The sequence below is a fragment of the Bos taurus genome, chromosome 5, assembly GCF_002263795.3.
Source record: "Bos taurus isolate L1 Dominette 01449 registration number 42190680 breed Hereford chromosome 5, ARS-UCD2.0, whole genome shotgun sequence".
Taxonomy (NCBI): Eukaryota; Metazoa; Chordata; class Mammalia; order Artiodactyla; family Bovidae; genus Bos; species Bos taurus.
In genome coordinates, this window is record NC_037332.1 from 111,573,203 (window position 1) to 111,595,657 (window position 22,455).

The window sequence follows — 22,455 nt, forward strand, 5'->3', positions numbered from 1 at the left end:
AAAAATTATTAAAAAAAAAAAAAGAATCTTGTGTACTGTCTACTGTTTCCCTCAGTGGTAGCATCTTGCTATTTTTTTTTTTTTTTTTAATGACTCTATATCTCCTATGCTGTGCATTTGATCCCATGACTCATTTATGTTGTAACTGGAAGTTTATGTTTCTTAATCCTTTACGTGTTTCACTCATCTCCCACCCACCCCCTCCCTTCTCTGGCAACCACCTGTTTGTTCTCTGTGAGTCTGTTCTGTTTTCTATTTGTTCTGTTTTTGTTTTTTGGTGGTTTTTTTTTTTGTTTTTGTTTTTTTGTTTTTTTTTTTAGATTTCACATGTAAGTGAAATTGTACGATATTTGTCTTTCATTTCTTTGACTTAGCATAATATGGAGGTTTCTTTCTTTTTTATGGTCAAGTAATATTCCTATATATAGATAGATACATACATACATATATACACATACGGAATCTTCTTTATCCATTTATCTGTCAGTGGACACTTAGGTGGCTTCCATATCTTGGCTGTTGTAAACAGTGCTGCAGTGAACATAGAGGTACATGTATCTTTTCCAATTAGTGTTTTTGTTTTCTTCAGAAAAATACCCAGAAGTTGAATTGCTGGATTGTATGGTAACTATTTCTCATTTTTTGAAAAACTTCCATACTGTTTTCCATAGTTACTACATCAGTTTACATTCCCACCAACAGTGTTCCAGGGTTTCATTTTCTCCACTTCCTTACCAACACTTACTTGTTCTTTTGATAATAGCCATTCTGATAAATATGGGCTGATACGTGTCATTGTACTTTTGATTTTCATTTCCCTGGTGACTACTGATGTTGACCATCTTTTCAGGTGCCTATTGGCCATCTATATGTCTTTGGGAAAATGTCTAATCAGGTCCTCTGCCCATTTTTTTAAGTTTTTGGTTTTTTTTTTTGATGTTGAGTTATATGAGTTCTTTGTATACTTTGGATATTAACCCCTTATCAGATATATCATTTGCAAGTATCTTCTTTAAAACTGAATTTATTTGGTTGAAAAAAGTACACAGTTGTCTAACCACCACCCAGCTTTTCCTTTTCAATGCAATAGTATTACTGGTTTTTTTAAATGTTTTCTTCCAAGGAGTCTCTATTCATATATAAAGAGCTACACATAAGCCCTCTTTTTCTTATGTACCTGATAATTAAAGTACACTTGTTTGCATCTTGCTTTTAAATTTAACAATATATCTTGAAGATCTATTTTCATTAGTACGTAAAGAGCTTCCTTTCATAATTACATAGTATTTCCTTGTGTGGATAAGCTATAATTTCTATAAGCAGCTTCCTACTTGATGGACTGTTTCCAGTCTTCTGCCATTATAAACATGATGCGGTCATGTTCTTTAGGTCTGTCATCTCCCACATGTATAATTATTTTCCTGCGATAATGTTCCTAAAAGTGAGATAGCTAAGTCCAAGACTGTGTACACTTTAACTTTGGTAGAAAACGTTTAAATTGTCCTCTATAGAGATTTTACTAGTTTATATTCTCACCAGCAACATATATGAATGCCTTTCCCCTGGCACCTTTGACAGCATTGTAGTTTTACAAATTTTGTCCTTGACAGTTTGGTAAGTGAGAAGTGGTATTCCAGGACAGTTTTAATAATGCTATTCTCTTACAGGGAATGCAGTAGATTATCTTCTCAGATGTTTTAGATGTGAACTATGAACAATGAGTTCATTTCCTTCACCTACTTTTCTATTGGATTGTTGACCTTTTCCTTACTGATTTGTGGGAGCTCTTTATGTATCACGGAACCCAACTCTTTGTGATGTGAATTGCTAATATATTTTTCCCAGCAAACACTGGTTGTGTTCCTGGTGGGTTTTATCATAATAATGGTTTTAAAGTTTATAAATATCTGTATTTTATATAGATACAGCAATCATTTGTTTATGAGATCTGAGTTTGTATCATAGTTAGAAATTAGAAAGTCTTTGTTTACTCTGTAATTATGAAAAGAGAAATCAGCCAGCTTCTTCAGTGCTTTAGTGAAGAATATGCACTTCCTTCTTTCCTTTATATTGAACTTTTCCCTTCATCTAGAGTTTATTTTCACGTGAGGTGTGCGGTATGGGTCTAATTGAGTAGAGTCATGGTGGCTCTTCAGTATGTCTCAGAAATGTTGTGTCTCATACCTCCTTGTGTCTTACCCAAGCCCTTCCTCTGGGGTTTATGCATCATAGATGCTTGATAGGGAGGAGAAGGCTGAGGGAACTGCTGCCAGAAGAGAAGCAGAAGCTGCAGCCCATGGACTGGCTATTGTAAGATGCTTTGATTCACTGTCTCCAGTCAGCACAGCCACTCTTCATGACAACCAGCATAATCCGCATTTTATAGATGCAGAAACTGAAACCTAGAAGCCAGATAATTTGCCCAAGTTCCTGCCATGAGTAGAAACTGAGGCTGGAGATGCAGGTAATTTGGTCTTAAAACTGTCAGACTTCAAAGCTTGTGTTTTCTCTTTGCCTGACCTTGGTAGAGGGCTCTGTTTGTTGTAATTGATTGTACTTGGATATGGGGTTGTGGGAGATGGAATCAAAAAAACTTTGAAGATGTTGGAAACTGAGTCCTGAAACACACACACAAAAATAGAGAAACACTGCAGGCGTTTGTTGCGAATCTCTAGACTCAGAGATTATACAGATTTTATACAGGAAGCAAGATTCTTAACTACCAGGGGAAAAAAAGACCTTGATCTCTTGTTTAAGAGAAACTTAAGTGTTCTTTCAGAAAACCATGATATTTACACTTGGCTATTACTGAGATTGTTAAAAGCATACATTTGCAATTCCCTAGATTTGAATAATGTTATTAAAGGTTACAATGGTAGATTACTCTCTAAAAATTTTCCTCAGATGACCTAAGTAGAAATTAGGTACAAAATTGTGTATATAGAGCCATAAAATATAATCTAGAATTAGGCATCCTGTATGTGGTCTTGAAGCATCAAACACAGTTACATGTTGGCTTAGTTGTTACCAAAAGGCTGTGTATAAATGGCATTTTAAATTTTGAGTCATCTTCCCACCTGTGTATAATTTTAGATGAACAACTGGGTCATGTAAGTTCAGGAGTTATCCATACTCTGTAGCTGGTTACTTATTAACATCAAACATGCTTATCTTTTAGAAATGTACATTTCCCTCAAGGTAATTCAATTTTTATCATTCAACTTGCTAAATTTAAACGACAACTGGCATACAAAAACAGGACTTTGCATTTTTACTATTCTGAAAATAGAGCACAAATTAAAAGCATTGAGAAGTAGGGTGCAACTGTCAACCTGTGGATCCTGAATTCAGAGTTGATTTCCTTCTCTGCTCATTTTTCAATACCAAGATAAGTGTCACAAATAGCACCCTTTCTCAGAGGATTTCCAGAATTAGAATAACAGGCATAGACTTAGTACAGTGGTAGTGGTGCCTATAACCAGGAAGCTGCACCCTGCCTGTCTCACTCACTGTTGGCAGTAAGGTCCTATGTGATCTCTGAGGTAAGGCCCCAAGTCTCCTCCTCTTAATTTCTGAGTAAAATGCTTGGCTTTCTCTTAAGGCACAGATCTAGAAAGACGTGCAAAAGTCACTTTCCCTGGTGGCCTGTGATATGACAAGACCCTTCCCACCTTGGTCAGAGGAGAACCATGATTCGTTGTTTGAATTCCATTCTTTTCTCCCCTTTAGATCTGAGTCATGCTTTTAAAGGTTTTCATGCCCACTATTTAGCTCTGTTTCTTATGTGTGCCCGGGCAGCCCTGAGAAAGTGGCTTGGTCAGTGAAAGAGGAGACTCCAGAGCCTGAGTGAGGATAATGGCCCACACTCCCTTCTCCTGTGTAGGGAGGCAACAGACCACTAAGAATCTCTCCAACCTTCTGGACACCCCACCACCCCCCCCAACCCCGGCCCCTGGGAGTGCACTCACAGGAGTCTGAACTCAGCCCAAGCCTGCTGAGTGAGCATCTGAAGAGACCAGGCCCTGCTGGGGTAGACATGTGCACTTGAAGCATTTTGATGTCCTAGCCACCAAGTCCTCCTGGATGAACGTGGAGAGTACATAATCTTAAGAGTTGTTTGTCATGCTTTTATTGCTTTAAAATTGCCTTCTAAAGGGGTTTTTAACTTACTGTGATTGAGTTGCAAACAGTCTATTGGATTTCTAAGGTCAGTTGTTGTTATTACGTCTCTTGATGTATAATTGTGTTGGCCCATACATGGAAGCAGGCAAAGAAGGGTGGGAAAACAGTATAAAAACAAAAGCTTCTAAGTGTTTCGTGAAAGCAGCCCCACTGTCTACTGGTCTTAGTTGTTGATTGCTCTCTAAATGACATGTGCCTCACACTTTGGGTTCTCATTGATAAGCTGTTTTCTTTTCTGCTGAGAAACCATACTTTGCTATTCTGTTGTGGCTTCCAGAACCCTGGCCTGGACTCCTATAGCTTGTTTCTTTTCGCTTTCTATACTGTTGAATACTAAGGGTAGAGTGCTTCTCTGGCTTTGTGTGTTTGGCCCTTAGGGTTTAAACATAGTCTTTAGTGGTTCCAGGATATACATATTAAAAGCCCTCCTCAGGATGTTGCTTCTTAGTCTATTGAGTATTTGTAAACTACTCCTAGTTTCAGGCTGTCTTTTGGAGCCTTAGCAAGTACTTTCAGGAGTAAAATGTAAGATGGTGTTAACAAAGATTTATTCACCAGATCTTAGGTCTTGAAAACCTCAGGGATCTTTTGAGCTTGAAGAACCTTAGTTTGAGGCAAGCAAAACCAAAAGAATAGTTGAAAAATTAGAAGATTTGATTCAGAGTTGCACTATAGACACATCATAAAGGTATGAGGCTTCCCTAGTGGCTCAGTTGTAGTGAATCTGCCTGCCAGTGCAGGACATGTGGGTTCAGTCCCTGAGTTGGGTAGATTCCCCGGAGAAGGAAATAGCTACCCACTCCAGTATTTTTGCCTGGGAAATCCCATGGACAGAGGAGCCTGGCGTGCTACAGTCCGTGGGGTTGAAAAGAGTCAGACTCGGCTTAGCCACTAAACAACAACAACAGTATAGGTGTTACCAGCTGAATGGAAACATCAGGAGAAAATCCCAGTAAACAGGCTGGCAATTTATAGCAATCTAGAGAGTTAAAGCTCTTGCCTGGAAAATCCCATGGACAGAGGAGCCTGGTGGGCTGCAGTCCGTGGGGTCGCTAAGAGTCGGACATGACTGAGTGACTTCACTTTCACTTTTCAGTTTCATGCATTGGAGGAGGAAATGGCAACCCACTCCAGTGTTCTTGCCTGGAGAATCCCAGGGACGGGGGAGCCTGGTGGGCTGCCATCTCTGGGGTCGCACAGAGTCAGACACGACTGAAGTGACTTAGCAGCAGCAGCAGCAGAGAGTTAAAGCAGTGAAATGTAATGGTTTAAAAGTTCAGACATTTACCTTATTAAGATTTCTTTTACAGGAGGCTTCATTGCATTTAAAAATGGTACTTTACACTCACAGGAATGTTATCAATGCAGAAGCTCCGATTTAAAGATTTGGCATCTTAGACTGTCCAACCTGGATGAAATTTCAACTGTTAGAGCTCACAGGTACCAGTGCACAGTCAGGGTTCTACCAGGAAAATAGAGGCCATTCCAGGTATTCCATGGAGGAAAGAGTTTCTTCTCTTTTTCATTTTTATTTTCAGCCCCTTTTTGAGGTGTAACTGAAATACTAAATTAGAATTGAAGTGCTTAGATTTGAAGTGTTCAGAATACATGCAGTTTTGAACTGTGTATGCTTACAATGAAAAGTATATCCGTTATCTCCCAAAGTCTCCATCTGTGTATGTGTGTATGTCTGTGTTGGCTGAGCTGGGGCTTAGTTGTGGCATGTGAACTCTTAGTTGTGGCATGGGATCTGGTTCCCTATCTAGAGATTGAACCTGGCCCCCTGCATTGGGAGTGTAGCGTCTTCGCCACTGGACCACCAGGGAAGTCCCCACAGTCTCTTAGTGCCCACTTGTCCGTCTTCCTTTTGGCCCTGCCCTGTCCCTTCCCAGCCCCCAGGTAACTGCTGATCTGCTTTCTGCCCTTACAGATTAGTTTGTGTTTTCTAGAATATTATACAAATGGACCATACAGTTCTCTTCTGGCTTCTTTCATTCAACATAATTACTTTGAGTTTTATCCATGCTTTGTGTTACTGTTCCCTTATTGCTGAGAACTGTTTGATTGTATGCCCTACCACAATTTGTTGATCCATTTACCAACTGATGCACAATTGAGTCGTTTACAGTTTTCAGCTCTTAAAATCAAGCTGCTACAAAGTTTGCCCATTTGAAAAATAGGGTTTTTAAAATATATTATTAGATTTCCAGGGTTCTTTATCTATCTGGAGATGCATTCTTTATCAGATAGGTGATTTGCGAATATTTTCTCCCAGTCTGCTGCTCTTTTTCTCTTAACGGCATCTTTTGGACAGTAGAGGTTCTTAATTCTGAAGAATCAAATGTATTGTGTTTTTTTTTTTTTTTTTTTCTTTTGTGGATCATCCTTTTGTCGTTAGGGCTAAGAAATAATCTTCCTAACCCAAGTTCACAAAGATTTTCTTTTCCTTATTTTCTTTTAGTTTTATGTTCAGGTCTGTGGTCCTTTTGAGTTGATTTTTGTATGTAGTGTAAGGTCTGGGTTGAGGGTTTTTTTTTTTTAAACATATGGCTGTTCAGCTGCTTCCCCACCGTTTGTAGAGAACAGACTATTCTTTCTCTGCTGAATTACCTTTGTACCTTTTTGAAAATCAGTTGTCCATTTCTGTATTGATCTACCTCTGGAATCTGATTCATCCTACTGAACTTTTTGTCTTTGTCGATGGCAATACTGCACTGCCTTGATTACTATATCTTTATAATAAGTCTGCGTGTCAGGTGCTGTGAGCCCTCCAGCTGTTCTTTTTGAAACTTGTTGCCTATTCTGGGTCCTTAGGAATTTTTAAAAGAGCTTGTCAGTTTCTACTTAAAAGTCGTGCCGAGATTTTGATAGGGATTGTGTCAAATCTGTAAATCAATTTTGGGAGAACTGACATATAAACAGTGCTGTCTTCCAGTCTGTGAACACAGTGTATCTCTCCACTTATTTAGGTTTTAAAATTTTTCTCTTATCAGCATTTTACAGTTTTCAGTGTACAAGGATAGGACTTTATCATCAGGTTTACCTCTAAATACTTCGTAGGTTTCAATGCTACTATAAGTAGGATTTCTAAAAATTTCAGTTTTTGATTGTTGTTAGTATACAGAAATAGAATTGGTTTTATGTATTGATCTTATATCCTGTAACCTTGCTAAAGTCATTTATTAATTCTGGTAACTTTTGGGGGTAGAATCGATTGTATTTTCCAAAAAGAAAAGGCTTTTCTATAGGGAATTAAAAGCTCACACAACCATTAGAGAGTCGGGGGTGGGCGGGAGTAGAATGCAAGAGACCATTGTTGTTGATGAAATTAGAATGCCAGGTTCCTAGGGAAGCATGGTCTCAGCGGTCGTCTGCAGCTCCAGTATGGCTCCAGTTCATCTGGAAGCTGCTGTGAAAGTGGAAAGTCCTGTCTGCCGCTGCCTGTGTGTCTGCTTCCAGCTATTTTCAGAGAATACTGACTTCTGTCTATACTAGAGCAGGAGCTTCTCATTGGCCGTATCTAACTTAAAACAGACAAGAGAATGGGATTCTGGGAAATGTTGTGCCAGGCTTCCCCTGCCAGCTGTAGGGGGTGGCAATGCTAGGCTGACAGTCAGGCACAGAAGGCATTGGGAGAGATACATGTAAGACCCTCTACTCAATCACGGAGCAGTAACTTAGCAACACTGTGAAACATAGGGGTGAGAAGTGGCTGTAACTCAGAAAGATGTGATTGCTGGGGAAGGCAGATGGGCTCTGCGACCGAACTGACAGTGGGGTATTATCTGTATGAGGAAGTGGCAGGCCTGCTCTGTTTGGTCCTGCCTTACCCAGCAATTGGATGCTCGTCGACACAGTGAATATGCCTAGGGGATGGTGGTGAGGGGCTAGAAAACCAGGTCACAGGTGAACTGTTTGAAGACTGTGAGGAAGCCTCTGGGATACATGATGGGTGGCTACAAATATGGATTTAGAAGACTTCTGTGCAGTCTGGAAAGGAAAGCTTAGGACCGGTGGGCGGAAGCTATAAGGAGATAATTCCCAAAGCAATATAAGGAACTTCCTACACAGCTGCACTAGGACTGAATAAAGATCTTTGTTAGATCTTTGTTAGAGACTGCTGGGCTGCGAGGCAAGAGTATATAAAGTATAAGAAGAGTCATTTCAAATGAGCTGTTTCTCAATCACCATTCTAACCCTGAAGGGTTTTGCAAGGGAAAACCTCCCCTATCACTCGTTATAACTTTTGCCACGTGGAATTTTTGAAAGTGAAAACAAGTTCTTGTAAATGTTTTTTCTTCCTTTTTCTGATTTGAGTAATTCCAAATAAACCTATTCCTTGCGTGTACCTTAGTTGTGGGATGTGGAGAGATTTGTGAGACACTTGGAGTCAGAGGTTATGTTCACAGAAGTATTGTTGCCGTATTTCACTGATTCTGAAATGCAGATTCTTTTTGTGCTTGACATACTTGAAATCTGCATTCCCCTACAGCTGATGGCCCCCTTTGACTATTGATACCTACATTTGCTGTCATCATGGTTTGTTTGCCTGCACAGATGTGGTCCTAGCTATTCCTCATGTCGTTTCAATTAAATTTCATGCGTATTTGATATTACACAAGTTGTCTAATTGACTTTTAATATATCTTTATAAAGATTACACTGTCATTTGGCACTGAAACACAGATAGGAATAACGGGGCATAAGCTTGATGTTAATGAGGTTAATATTTATCCTTGAAGAAATCAGTACAATTTCATATTTTCCTAGAAAGAACAGCCAAGTGCATTGTTTCTGTACTATTCAAAGTAAGGTCCAGGGACCAGCAGCTTGTTAGAAAAGGAGAATTGTAGGTCCCCATCAAACCTACTAAATAAGAGTCTGCATTTTAACAAGATTCCCATTAAAGATTGAGAAGCATCGCTTTACACAACCACACGTAGGAAGGTAACTCATATGTAGAAGGAGCAGTGTTAATTTTGTTGTTATTGTACCGTCGCAAAATCTTGTCCAACTCTTTGCGACCCCACGGACTGCAGCATGACAGGCCCCCGCGTCCTTCACTATCTCCAGAAGTTTGCTCACGTTCCATCCTCTGTCTCCCACTTCTCCTTTTGCCTTCAGTCTTCCCCAGCACGAGGGTCTTTTCCAAAGAGTCAGCTCTTCGCATCAGGTGGCCAAAGTATTGGAGCTTCAGTATCAGTCCTTCCTATGAATATTCAAGGTTGATTTCCTTCAGGATTGACTGGTTTGATCTCCTTGCAGCCAGAGAAACTCTCAAGCCGCCGTACAAAAGAATTGCCTGTCACGTATTACATGATGCAACTCAGGGCAGGAGAAATTTCTGCATCCCTCTAAATTAATAAAAAATGTATTTACCTTTATTTTGCTTAGTTTAATGTTACTATTTTCTTCCCATGAGCCACTCAATGTTAAAATGATTTTGATGCTTCAGTGTTGTTTGGCCTTGACTACTAATTTAATATCATGTGCAAATTACATTAGCATCCCATTAAATTCCCTCAGTCAGATCCAGCAAATGAAAAAACGTTAAGAACAAATCCAACACAGATCTTTGGAGTACCCTACTATGTAATTTCCTCTGCCGAAATGGATTTATTCCAGCATGCTCTCTTTCTGTGTGCATTTTTAATTAAAAACACTCTAAATGGATACTTCGAGCACTTTGCTTAACTCTTGTCATTGCACTCCTTTTGTTAATTGTCCTCACTCCAAATATGTGTGTGGTATCATTAATCCTTAATTGGTTATGACTGTTAATGGTTTTGTGTCTAGTTATTTTCTTACATTTTATAAATTGCCAGGATTACCATTTGTCTTTTAAGGAAGTAACTGTCTGTACAAGTCACGTATATTAGCTGTGCTTTAGTAAGCTTATGTAAATCTGTGTTGGACAGAGTTCTTAGTGTCAGACAGTGGAACTTTGACTGCTGCCAACGGTTTATTAAGTGTGATGCTGTCTCATAGATCCTTGGGAATCACACCACTGGGGGCCCCATGGGAACTTTTTCCTCTTCCTGTACATTCAGGAAACCGCTGTTAGAGGTTTCGGCTCCAGGACCACATCATGTCTGCTCCCTGAGAAGAGGGGTGCCCTGCACCCTGTCAGTTCCCTAGTAAAGTCACGCACACGTGCAACTTATTGGCAGAACATAAGTCACATTTCAATCTCTAGTTAAAAGGAGTTCTGGGAAATAGGCCAGAAGGGGCTTGGAGTTGATGTTGGCTTAGTTGACGTACTCTTCCACCGCAAAGTGAAATAATAGCTTTTATTACTGGTACAGTACTAACATCCTCAGTAAAAGGATGATGCTGTGGATCACGTGGTAGAGGAACATTTTAAACACCCTGTGGTGTCATATTTACCACATACCTAATGTATGGAAGACAAAGGAACCTCGACTGATAAAACTGTAACAGTTAATTTGGACATATTGGGGAGAAGTGTAGATTTTAGCCTATTTGGGGGAATACATTTTTTGAACGTCAGGACCACAGTGATTTCTAAAGTTCTTTTTGACTGTTCTGTGACTTTCATAAAGAGCTGTTAAAATATTTGTTTGAAATAGAAGTCCTTAAACGCTTTAAGAAGATAACTAAAAGATGAATCAGTATTTGAGGCTCTTTTTTTTTTTTTCCCCATTAAAATTGTTATTGAGATAATTGTAGATTCACATGTGGTTGTAAGAAATAACATATTGAGATTCCAGGCACCTTTTACCCAGTTTGTGCCAGTGGTTTCTTCTGGTGGAACTATAGTATAGTATCACAGCCAAGAGACTGATTGATACAACTCACTGATCTTGTTTAATTTCCCCACTTTTACTTGTGTTTATTTGTGTGTGTGTATGTGTTTAGTTTTATAGTTGTATTACATGTAGCTTCCCTTATCTACCACCACTGTCATCAACAGGCAGAAGTCTCATCACCTTTAGGACCACTGGTGTCACCCTTTTTTTATAATCACCCTGCCTCAGCCCCTAGCAACCCCTGACAACTGCTTGTCATTTCAGAGTGTTCTATAAATAGATTCATACAGTATGTAACCTTTGGGATTGGCTTTTGTCACTTACCATAATCCCTGGTGATTCATCGACGTCGTTGATAGCTTGTTCTTTTACAGTGTTGGTTTGCTTCTGGCACATTTCATCTGTTGGGTGGATCTGTTGTATCCATTTGGATCTGCCTGCCTTAATTATTGGAGAAGGGAATGGCACCCCACTCCAGTACTCTTGCCTGGAAAATCCCATGGACGGAGGAGCCTGGTAGGCTGCAGTCCATGGGGTCGCTAAGAGTCGGACAAGACAGAGCGACTTCACTCTCACTTTTCACTTTCACGCATTGGAGAAGGAAATGGCAACCCACTCCAGTATTCTTGCCTGGAGAATCCCAGTGATGGGGGAGCCTGGTGGGCTGCCATCTATGGGGTCGCACAGAGTTGGACACGACTGCAGCGACTTGGAGGCAGCGGCGGCCTTGATTATATTATATATGGTTATGATCTGGAACCAGAGGTGCTGCGATACGTACCGACCAGAAAGTCGTCAGATGTTGACGGTGTTGTAGCCGGTTATTCATACCTGGCAGATACTCTTTTCTCTTGGGTCAGTATATTGGTGACTGCTGCTTTCAAAGTATGAAGTTGTCAGCCCTGCCTCTGCTTGATACTTGAGGCTCAGTGGGCTTGAGCACATTAATTCAGGAACCATTGGCTGTGATTCCAGTTTTTGGAAAGAGGTTGATATCTTAACCTGGCTTATCACAAGCCGTGAATTCACCTGTCCAAGGTTCTGGTACTTTCAAAACACCAAAGGCACCCCAGTGTCCTGGAAATCACCGACTCAATGGACATGAGTTTGAACAAACTCGGTGAGATAGCAAACAACAGAGAAACCTGGCGTACTGCAGTCTGTGAGGTCGTAAAGAGTCAGATATGTCTTAGCGACTGAACAACAGCAACAACAGCAAAATACTGGTAAAGAACAGCAAAATACTGGTAAAGACGGAGGGCAGAGTTGTGAGGCGAGATACAGCTGTTCAGAAATTTAAGCTGAGGGGCACTTCTTGGTGGGCCAGTGGCCAAGACTTCACACTCCCAATGTGGGAGGCCTGGGTTCCATCCCTGGTCAGGGAACTGGATCCCACATGCCACAAGTAAGACCAGGCGCAGCCGCAATAAAATCTGAACGGAGAGCGCCAGGAAGGCAAGCAGCACTGCGTGTGGAGTTGTTGGCCTCCAGCACAGAGCTTGGCAAGTAGGCACTGAAATAGGAAGAAGGAAAGAGGAAAGGAACAGAATGGGGGAAGCTCTTAAGAAATGGAACGCCTAGTTTTTTTTGGTGTGAGTGAGGACTGTTAGAAAATAAGCACAGAAAACTCTGACGCCTGTGTGTGAGTTTTTGCTGTGGGGGAGGGGGCGGTGGGAGGAGGGAGGAAGAATATCCCTCCCCCCAAAAAATAAAAGCCCAAATTCATACCGAGCACCCTCCCATCCCAGGATCTTTGAACTTACTGTTCTCTCTGCCTGGTCGGTCACTCTTCTCCCAGGTAATTTCCTTCATTCCAATCTCTCACGGCCTCAGAGAGGCCTTCCATGAATGCACATCTTGTGTAAAGTACCCTGTCATCTTCCCTGCCCCTTCCCTCTTGGTCGCGCTCTAGCTCCTTTCTCAGCTTTATTTTCTTGGTGATGTTGTGTGTGTACATTTGTCTGTCTGTCTCTGTCTAGACCATCAGCCCCCAAGGCCACTGTTACATCCCTAATGCCTAGATCATTGCTTGGCACATACTAGTAACTCAGTGTCTGTCTGCTGAGTGATTTAACTAGTTAAATTTAATTGAGGCTTTTTCTTTCGAACCATGTCCCATTGAAAAGATAGAAAAGCGTCTCTCGCTCTATCATCATGCAGTTGGTAACATCCAGTGGAGGACCTCGTGTGTCCTAGGATTTGTGCTGGGTGGTAAGAAGAGGAAGGGCAGCAGTGGACTTCACTGTAGCAAACGCAGGCCTACTCAGCTTCCCGTTCTGCCCTGAGCGGGGCGGGCCAGCTCCTGTGAAGACAGGAGCAGCAGCTCTGAAAGCGGGAGGGGGAAAATGGGCTTTTCATGACAGAATTAGAGGTGGAGGAAGTGTCGGTTTGTGTGTGTACACCAGTCCCAGTTTGATCCCTTATTCAGTTCCCAGATGTGTCCCCTTGAATTTGAGAAGTGCGGTGACGTTCAGCAGGGCCCGGCTACCCCTCTGATCTCATCCACCGCCTTCTCCCTTATTCGCTTGACTCCAGCCTCCTTGCCAAACACACCAGTGTCATTCCTTTCTGCTGCTGTCTCTCTGCCTGGAATCCGCTGGCGCAGACAGCCACATCTCCCTCACCTCAGTGGGTCTCCATGCTTCGGCCCCCTTATCAGAAAGGCCTTTTCTAACCATGTGTAAGGTGGAACCCTCTTCCCTGCCTGTCCTTCTCAGGGCCAGACAAGAGGCAGGGCAGAGATGGTGAGATGTACAGAGGAGGGTGAGTTTCTTATGGGTTGAAGTTGTCAGGGAAGGCTTCACTGAAGCAGACAGCTACTGAGCCAGGACTTGACAACACGGTAAGGTGTGACTGAGCACCAAAAAGGAGGACGGTTTTTGCATCAGGTATGCACAGTAGGTGAGGGTAGTGTAGAAATAGGACCTGCACTGTGACTGGCCTTCGATGTCAGCTCTAGGGAATTGGCATCTAGATATCCAGCTCTGGACCTCCCCACGTGGTCTTGGAGGTTTTGGATGTGTGAAACAGCCAGTTTCTAGGAATGCCAGCATTGTCACTCTTTAATGTCCTGAACTTGCAGACAGAAGTCTTGCTCTGCTTCAGCTCTGATGAGTATTGAGAGTCTCCCCTTTTATTCAAATACGGCCTTTCTCAAAAATAAGTCCCTTGCACATACTTCTTGAAACCAGTAGTTGTTTATTTAAAAAAAAAAAGAAAAGGAGAAAGAAAACACTCGTATTTTCTTCACCTTAGACATTTTAAGAGTAGTTTTGGCTTTTTACCATTCTTGATTTATTCTAGATTACGGTGTTTACACTTGCATCTGGCTAATGGTAAGCTTAACACGAGAATTTAGAGTAGTCATTTTCAATTCCAACTACATGTTAGAACCACTTGGGGTGGGGGCTTTGGAAAAAAACCCATAGATTCCTATGTGATTGATCTGGAATGTTGCCTCTGGGAGTGGTTTACTACCATTTACTCTGGCCCCTACCTCAGTGTGACCTTTGTAACAGAAGGATCACACTTGCTTTTGGTGGTTGTATCCCTTTAGTCCCCTTCCATTTGGAACAGTTCCCCCATCTTCCCTTGGTGTTCGTGACCTAGAAATTTTTGAAGATTTTAAACCCATGATATTCTAAAATGTCTCCCAATTTGGGACTGTTTTGATGTTTCTTTATGATGATATTCAGGCTATGCATATCGTAGGATTATTGCTGTGTTCTCAGAGTCTCCTGTCAGGTTACTCAAAATTTCAGTGTGTCCCATCATTGATGATCTTCATGTGGATTACTTAACTAAGGTGCTAGCCACCCGGCTTCTCCTCTGTATAATTATTGTTTTCTCCTTTGTAGTTAATAAGTGTTTCGTGATGTGGTGCTTTAAAATTATGTGAATATTACATTCCTTGGTGTTTCAAGGTATTCACTGATTTCTTTCTGTATGGACTCACGTTTTCCTGTCTTATACAATGGCTTATAATCTGTTGCTATCATTACTTATTTTGAGTGTCATATTGTCCCAGATTTAGCTTGTAAGACCCTCTTCAGGCTTCTGTGACCATTTGACATGTCCCTTCATTTGTCAAAGATTTTCTTGCTTGTTGGAAAACAAGCATTTCAGCTCATTTTGTGCTTTTCATCATCAAGTTCCCAAATTAGTTCTTTCTCAAAAAAAAAAAAACAACTGTGATTCTCTTAGTGAAGGATGGTATTTAGAAGCCATAATCTGGGTTCGAAGTATGTTCATAGCTACTATATTTGGATGTTGCTTGTTCCCAAGTCCTCTCAGTGATAGAGCTAGGGAATAAGTATGTGTATTTGCATACATGAAGGAATATAAAATTGCATCTACTTTTTTTTGTTATGTCTGGCCCTGTGTATTAAAAATCATGAGTTCATGCCAATAACTAATACTGATCCAACTCCATGGGGTTCATTTGAGTTTTCTTTTTCCATTTTGGTAACTCCTTTTTTCAATACTGAGAAACGTGACTGTTGTCATCCTTAATGTTATTATTGGTCAGTCCCCCACGTAACTGATCTCCCATCACTACCACCATAGATGGGTGGATGCTCTCTTCACCCCTGCTGGGCTCTGGCACAGCATAGAGATATTTCAGAGTTCTGCAAATGGTTCTAAGGTGCAGCCAGCATACGGCACAACTGAAACAGAAGAAGGTGAGCCCCACACTTTCTAATTGATTATTAAGTGAATGATGAGGTGAAGTCAGGTTTGGTTTGGGAAAATGAATTCTTCCTAAGAAAGTGAGATTTAAAGAGAAGACTCGATTCTACCAACACACAGTAAAAGATCAGGGTGAAAGCACAGTCTGTCTCCTGGAAAGCTTCAAAAAATATTTGTTTTGGAAATAAATCTGCTTGTAGTGAACATAAGTTTCAATCCCTTCCCCTGAATTACCTGTTTATAGGAAAAAATATTTGAAAAGGTTAGTTGTTTTTTTGAGAATGTGTCTCATTAATGACTAACTGCTTTTCTTTGTTTTACCTTGCCTTTTAAAAATAAACTTTAACAACATTATGCTTTTTAGAGCATTGAATATTCAAACAGATACTCATTCAGGCTATGGTTGCTCTTTTTCTGTAGTCAGTTGTATTTTAAAATATGGAAATCAAGTTACAGTAACTGGGTCACGAGGAACCCCATCTTCTCCTTCAATTTGCAGCCAGAGGAAGCAAGAGGTTCTAAGAGCCAAATATAACAGGATCTGCAGCCAGCCTCCCTTAGATGGTCAGCATCTATCTTGCCAATTTTCATAAATCCATTTTCTTAAAGTAGTACACGACTGCAAGTAGATTTTCACCAGGAACTTCACACTTAGGCTGATGTACACATAATCCAGCTCCAAAGAAAACAGCCTTAAGCCTAAGGAAATTATAATAAAATCTCTTCTTTGGTTGTAGTTTTTAAGTTGTCATGGATGTTCGGCTTCCCGGTTGACTCAGTGGTAAAAAATCCGCCTGCAATTCAGGAGTTGCAGGTTCGATCCTTGGGTTGGGAAGATCCCCAGGAGCAGGAAATGGCAACCCACTCCAGTATTCTTGCCTGGGAAACCCCATGGACAAGAGGAGTCTGGCGGGCTACAGTCCATCGGGCTGCAAAACAGCTGGACACGACTTAGCAACTAAACAAGGTGGACAGCAACAACATGGCGTTGTGTTGGAATGTGAATTGTGCACTTTAGGCTTTTGTGTATTTATGCCCAGAAGTATAGGAGACAGGGCAGCATCTGTGAATGTAGAAAGAGCCACTGAAAACGTGACGTATAGGTAAAACACTTCGTTTGCGTGTTCAGTTCTTACTTTCTGTAAATGAAGTGTCACTGCCTGTTCATGGGAGTGTGCCTCAGTGCTGGCCCTTGGTTCCTTCTGGGTAGGTTGAGGGAGTTTCAGTCCCCAAACTTGAGTCCTTCAGGAACCATCATTGGGGTTTTTGCCATGTCTGCAGACATTTAACGCTTTTCTTTGTTTGACTTTCAACTTAGCCTTTATCTAAGTGATAATCTATGAAACCATGGATTTGCTGTCGGACCCCCTAAAACCACAAGTATTGCAGATGGCATCTCGTCAGTTGTTGGGAACTGAGAGCTTGATTTCTAACTCTCTTTTCCAGCTCTGAAATTCAATAAGCTTGGCATCTGGGGTTTCCAGCTGTGAGTTTTGAAGTAAGCGCCAGTGGTTGTTTATGTGTTTTTCCCAGTTGATACATAGAAGTAGAAGTCGTCAACTTTCTACATATATTAGAATATTAGATTGTATGTAAGAATATTTTAGGTAATACGGTAAGTATGGCATTTTGCAGTTATTTTTCAAATGTGAGGGATAAATTACATGATCTTAGTTTCTTGTACATATTTCTCCAACTAGAATGCTTATTTTTATTTTTAATTGAGGAGAGCAAAACCTGGTGATCCTAACTGTGAAATCACCCAATAGGGAATACATGGATTTAAAGGACCTTAAATACAGCCTTAAAAACACAAGTAGAAAACATGTAAAACATACAGTGTTAATAATGTAGAAGAAAAATACAGAATTTAGAACATAGGGTTTTATATTCACTGCTCTGAAGATGTCATGGGAAAATACCTAAATTATGATAAATACCTGTATACTGTAACTGAAGTCATATATTCTGCATTATTTGTGAGGAGTATTGTCAGAAGCCAACACAATGTTGTCATATATTCAAATTAGGTTCTTTGCTGAGTGGAAATACAATAACCATGTGTGTGTGTTTAGAAAGATATTATAAAAACTCACTTTACTGGACTTCTTTAAAACCAAACTTAATATCATGTTGCAAAAGGGGTTACAGACCAAAATAAGGAGGATAAGTAAATACGCTAGGTTTTATGTATCCTGCTAGCTTAAACGGAGTACTGTGCTCTGCTCGGTCAGAGATGAAATGTTTGTCGCCTTGCACACCATCTGTAAGCATTTAATTTGCTACACAAACAGACTGTGGGTATAGGTGTTTAACCTTGTGGCATGGCATTACTTTAACAGAGAGAAGGAGCACGAAAGGGAAGAACAGTTAATGGAAGACAAGAAAAGGAAGAAAGAGGATAAAAAGAAAAAAGAAGCCACTCAGAAGGTGGGTTTAATCAGTTATGTCTGTCTTTACATCCGCCGCAAATCTAGAATGAGTTGCCTTGTCTTGGATGCCTGACATCTTAATAATGCTACTTGAGGGATTAGTTTCCTTGAGAGCTTTAAGATTTGAAAGTGGGAGAAAGTTAAAGACCTGCACTGGTTATCGTGAAGTAGATGTTAAATTAATGCTGCAGCCGATTTTATTGAAAACAACAGTGAGTAATATCAAGAAAAGCAGGAGAGTTACCAACAGTTAAATGCTTGTTGTGTTTCCTTGTCTGTATCGTAATTAATCTCCATTTTCTTAAGCAAGTTTATGGAATGATTTTTCAAAGCTTGCTAGAGTTTGCCTTGATATTGTCCTTCTGGTCCACCTACATTGTCATTTTATATGAGTCTGCTTTTTTGATAATTCCATTAAAAAAAATCTCCCTCAAAATCCATAAAGAATCCTCCCTCAAAGAGGATCTGGTGGGGGAGGGGGAGCGCAACTTCCCTGGTGGTTCAGTGGCTAAGACTCTGTGCTTCGAATGCAAAGGCCTGGGTTCGATCCCTGGTCAGGGAACTCGGTCCCACATGCCACAAACAGGAGTTTGCATGCCACAACTAAAAATCCCACCTATTGCAGCTAAGACCTGGCACAGCCAAAGAAATAAATAAATATATATGATTTTTAATTAAAAGACGGTCTGGTGGGCCTGCTTAGTGCTCTGAAGGAGATAGTATTTCATGGCTTTGAGGCATTTGCTTAGGGAAAAAGAGATGCTAAAAGGAAAAAAGACATAGAACCGACCGATGTCAGCTGTCAGGGCTGTGGGGAACAGAGAGTGGCTAGACCTCCCTGCCCTGTCCCCTCTGCCCTGGCCACAGTCTGAGCTGACTGCCCGCCCTCACTGCTCTTTTAGCTTCAAGAGCTTCACCTGATGGGCTCTGGTTCGGCAGCGGTGCTTTGCCGCCTTTGCAAAGTGCCTGGCAGAGTCGCTCTGCCTCCAGTTCTTGTTACCACTGTCTGACACACTTGGGAAGCAGACCCTCACCATGAGGCAGGTTTGAGGGTCCCTGCTATGGAGCCAGGTTATTGAAGCTAGGTTTAGGGAGGGGGGCAACTGTTAACAGGGTTCAGAGGGAACTCTAGATTTAGAACAGACTCAAGGCATTCAAACTCAAGGGACACTGCAAGTTTGCCCTGCGTCGTTAGATAGCATTTCCCTTAATTCTGTTCTCTGAATTATTGAAATCACGTAGGAGTGCCAGCATAAGACACAATACTGGAAATATTTTCTGGCTTAGATTGCATGTGACCCTGCTGCATTAAACATGTGAAATGTAATTTATCTTCAAGGCTTAATTAAAAGGAATATTCATTATTGTTTGGTGCCGTAATAGACTACTTTACTCTTTAAGGTTTTGTCTGCTTTTAATTGTGTTTCTGGCTTTATTAATAGTGGCGGGCTCACCATCGCATCTTCATGCTGTTAGGATACCTGCTTCTAATCTGAGCTTGTTGAAACTGTCTAAAATGACGGGACAGATTCTGAATTAAAATGTCAGATGACAACCCAGAGGCTTGTTTTATACTTGGTGGACACAGCCACCTTCCATGTCACTGAAGTTGTTACCTGTGGGGCCACCATCTCTGGGTTGTCAGAGGCGCTGCCCCTGTAGCCACACATATTGACTGTCCTATGGGAGTGATGGGAGAGTGAAGCTCAGTGAGGCTTTCTTTCCTTAGGGCATTCCCATTTCATCCACTAAATTGGTACAAGAAATGGATTTTGCAGTCTGTGGGACTGCATGGTTATAAGCTCTCCACTGGGGAACTTGAACAAAGGCTGATAACAGGAAAATGCCAAATAGAGTGAGTGCTTTGGGCCTTGTGGACAGTTCATCTTTGTTTTTCACATAGGTAACAGTGTCTTTTAACCTGAAATATCAATGCTAGAAGTGATTACTAATAATGTGCATCTGTAAACTTTTGTTGTGGATCCCCCAAATAGAAAAATGATTTAAAATAAAAGATGGTGTGGGTTCCTTCAAGAGTGAATGGGGATTATTTGTGCAGAGAATTTCGTATGTACAGCTGGACTGTCTACCCTGTGTGCTTGGTCTGCATTAAGAACTGGTTTAAAAATTATGGCCAAGAGAAGTATCACTGTAAATGAATTTTCACATGGTTAATTAAGAACAATAAAAATTTGGTCACGTTTGTTCAAAAATGTTCTAAATTGACTGGGACAGGGTCTAAGCTTGACACATGGTCTTTGATATTGTTTTACCATCCTGAACCATTGTATAATTTCAGAATTAGATTCTGATTTAGCACTTAAAGGAGCAAGCACAAAGCTCAGCATGTGACTGTCTTAGTGGTTTTTAACCTCACTGTAGAGACAGCATCTCAACTAAGAGGCTTAAAATGTGCTATGATGCAAAGAATTGTAGAGAATGTGCCAGTGGCCCTGTAATGGGGTCACACACTCGTTCAGTCAGAGTGTGTGGTGCCTCTTCTTAGTGCTTCCACATCTTGCTCGCGGCCTACCCCATTGCTTTATAATCATCTCTTCGTGTCTGTCTTCCCCATTAGCCTGGCTGTAAGTTTCTCGAGGTTTTATTCATATTTATATTTCCAGTAACTAGGACAGTGCCCAGGACAAAAGCATTACTCAAAAAAATGTTTGTTTAGTAAGTAAATGGTCAAGAATGAATGCTAGCAACACAATGTTCATGAAGAACTGACTTTTATTTAGCTAAATTAAATTATTTATACATAGAAATTAAATTTATACATAGAAATTAAAATGAGCTGCTTTCCCATTGTTCTCAGTGGTTATGGCGGTTTGCTCTTTCTAAAACCATCCCTGAGTAAACGGTGTTAGATTTCCAGTTATGAGGGAGGTGTCTGAGAAGGATTCGCCTCGCATTCATTAGGCTGATGCTGCTCGAGGATCATTGTTTAGTGTTAGCAGAACCCATGCTTTAATTATCCAGCTTTTCACCGTCTTGGGGGACAACACTTTTAAAAGAACCCACATTTTAAGACACATTTGACATTAGTTGGATTTGTTGCTTACAGCTAGGGAAGACATTGACTTCCTGTAATAACTGATCTTCCAGATGGCATTCTAAGAAGTATTTATTTACTGTGGTATAAATTGCCGTAAGGAATTGATATGTGGTTGCAAATCAGTTCATTCTTGGATAGGTGGGGTTACAGAAAAATTATACAGTAGAACTGAGCTGTGTAACAGTTAGTACTGGGAAACATTCATTTTAAGAGGCTGCTTAGCACAAATTCAGTACAGCTGAATTAGCTTGCTTTTAATGGAAGAATGTAAGAAATACTCCAGGAGGTCGTCCAAATGGATTGTTTAATTTAGTGGTGTGCTGGAATCCATTTTGAAGCGGGCTGGTTAGCCACAGGACAGACCTTCCGAAGATGAGCATGTTTTCATGAACGTCCAGAGCGGTAACTTAGTATGATTACCAGCCACAAATAATCAGAGCTCTTCTTTTCTATAGGAATATTTTGGTTACAGAAGTTGGAGGACCAATACAAAAAAATTTTTTTGAAGATTAGCAATTGGGAACAAGGGGTCAAAATAACCCATGATCTCAATAATGTGATTTAACCCCTGTTGGAATTCTGGTACATTTCCTTTGGAATGTTTTCTTATTCATGACCTTTTGTGGTTTTGTTTAAATATTACAGGGCATGGATAATTAGATGCCCTCCTTTATTTTCCCCTCTTAATAGCAGAAGAGTTTTCCATGTGGCTCCTAGTCATCATTTCCAAACTCTCAAAACCCATTATTATATTTAGGATGGCCAACCTTTTAGGCTAATCACTTCCAGAAATGTATTAGTTACTATATAAAGAAATACTTTCAACAAAGTAGTCTGTATTTGTTCAAATTTATGTGTGTCTGTATGCTCAGTCACTCAGTCATGTCCGACCCTTTGCAACCCCATGGACTGTAGCCCGCCAGGCTCCTCTGACCCTGGGATTTCCCAGTCAGGAAAACTGGAGTGGGTTACCACTTCCTTCTCCAGGGGCTCTTCCCATTCTAGGGATCAAACCCACGTCTTTTATGTCTCCTGCATTGGCAGGCGGGTTCGTTATCACTGCTCTACCTGGGAAGCCACATTATGATTTCAATCTTATTTCACATTAAATTTTCTATAAACTTTGATAATTATAATAGCAAACAGTTATTGAGCATTGCTATAGGTTATCTGGCTTAATCTTTACAGCAGTCCTTTGCAGAGAGATAACTGTTATTATCTTCATTCAACAGATAAACAGAAAACTGAGATCACACAGACAGGAGGTGGCAGAGCTTGGTTTTGAATCCAACTTTCCTACTGTGATCTCTGATGCCTCTGAGCA

At 40.8% G+C, this 22,455-nt stretch overlaps 1 protein-coding gene across 10 annotated transcripts in view; it reads left to right on the forward strand.

The window, feature by feature from the left end:
- Positions 1-22,455, forward strand: part of TNRC6B (trinucleotide repeat containing adaptor 6B) — a 252,531-nt gene that overhangs the window by 166,824 nt on the left and 63,252 nt on the right. For all 10 annotated transcript variants that reach the window (XM_010805751.3, XM_059886487.1, XM_005207402.5 and 7 more), the window contains one exon: positions 17,984-18,071. In XM_010805751.3, the coding sequence (XP_010804053.2) occupies positions 17,984-18,071 (88 nt within the window). The remainder of the gene's footprint in view (positions 1-17,983; positions 18,072-22,455) is intronic.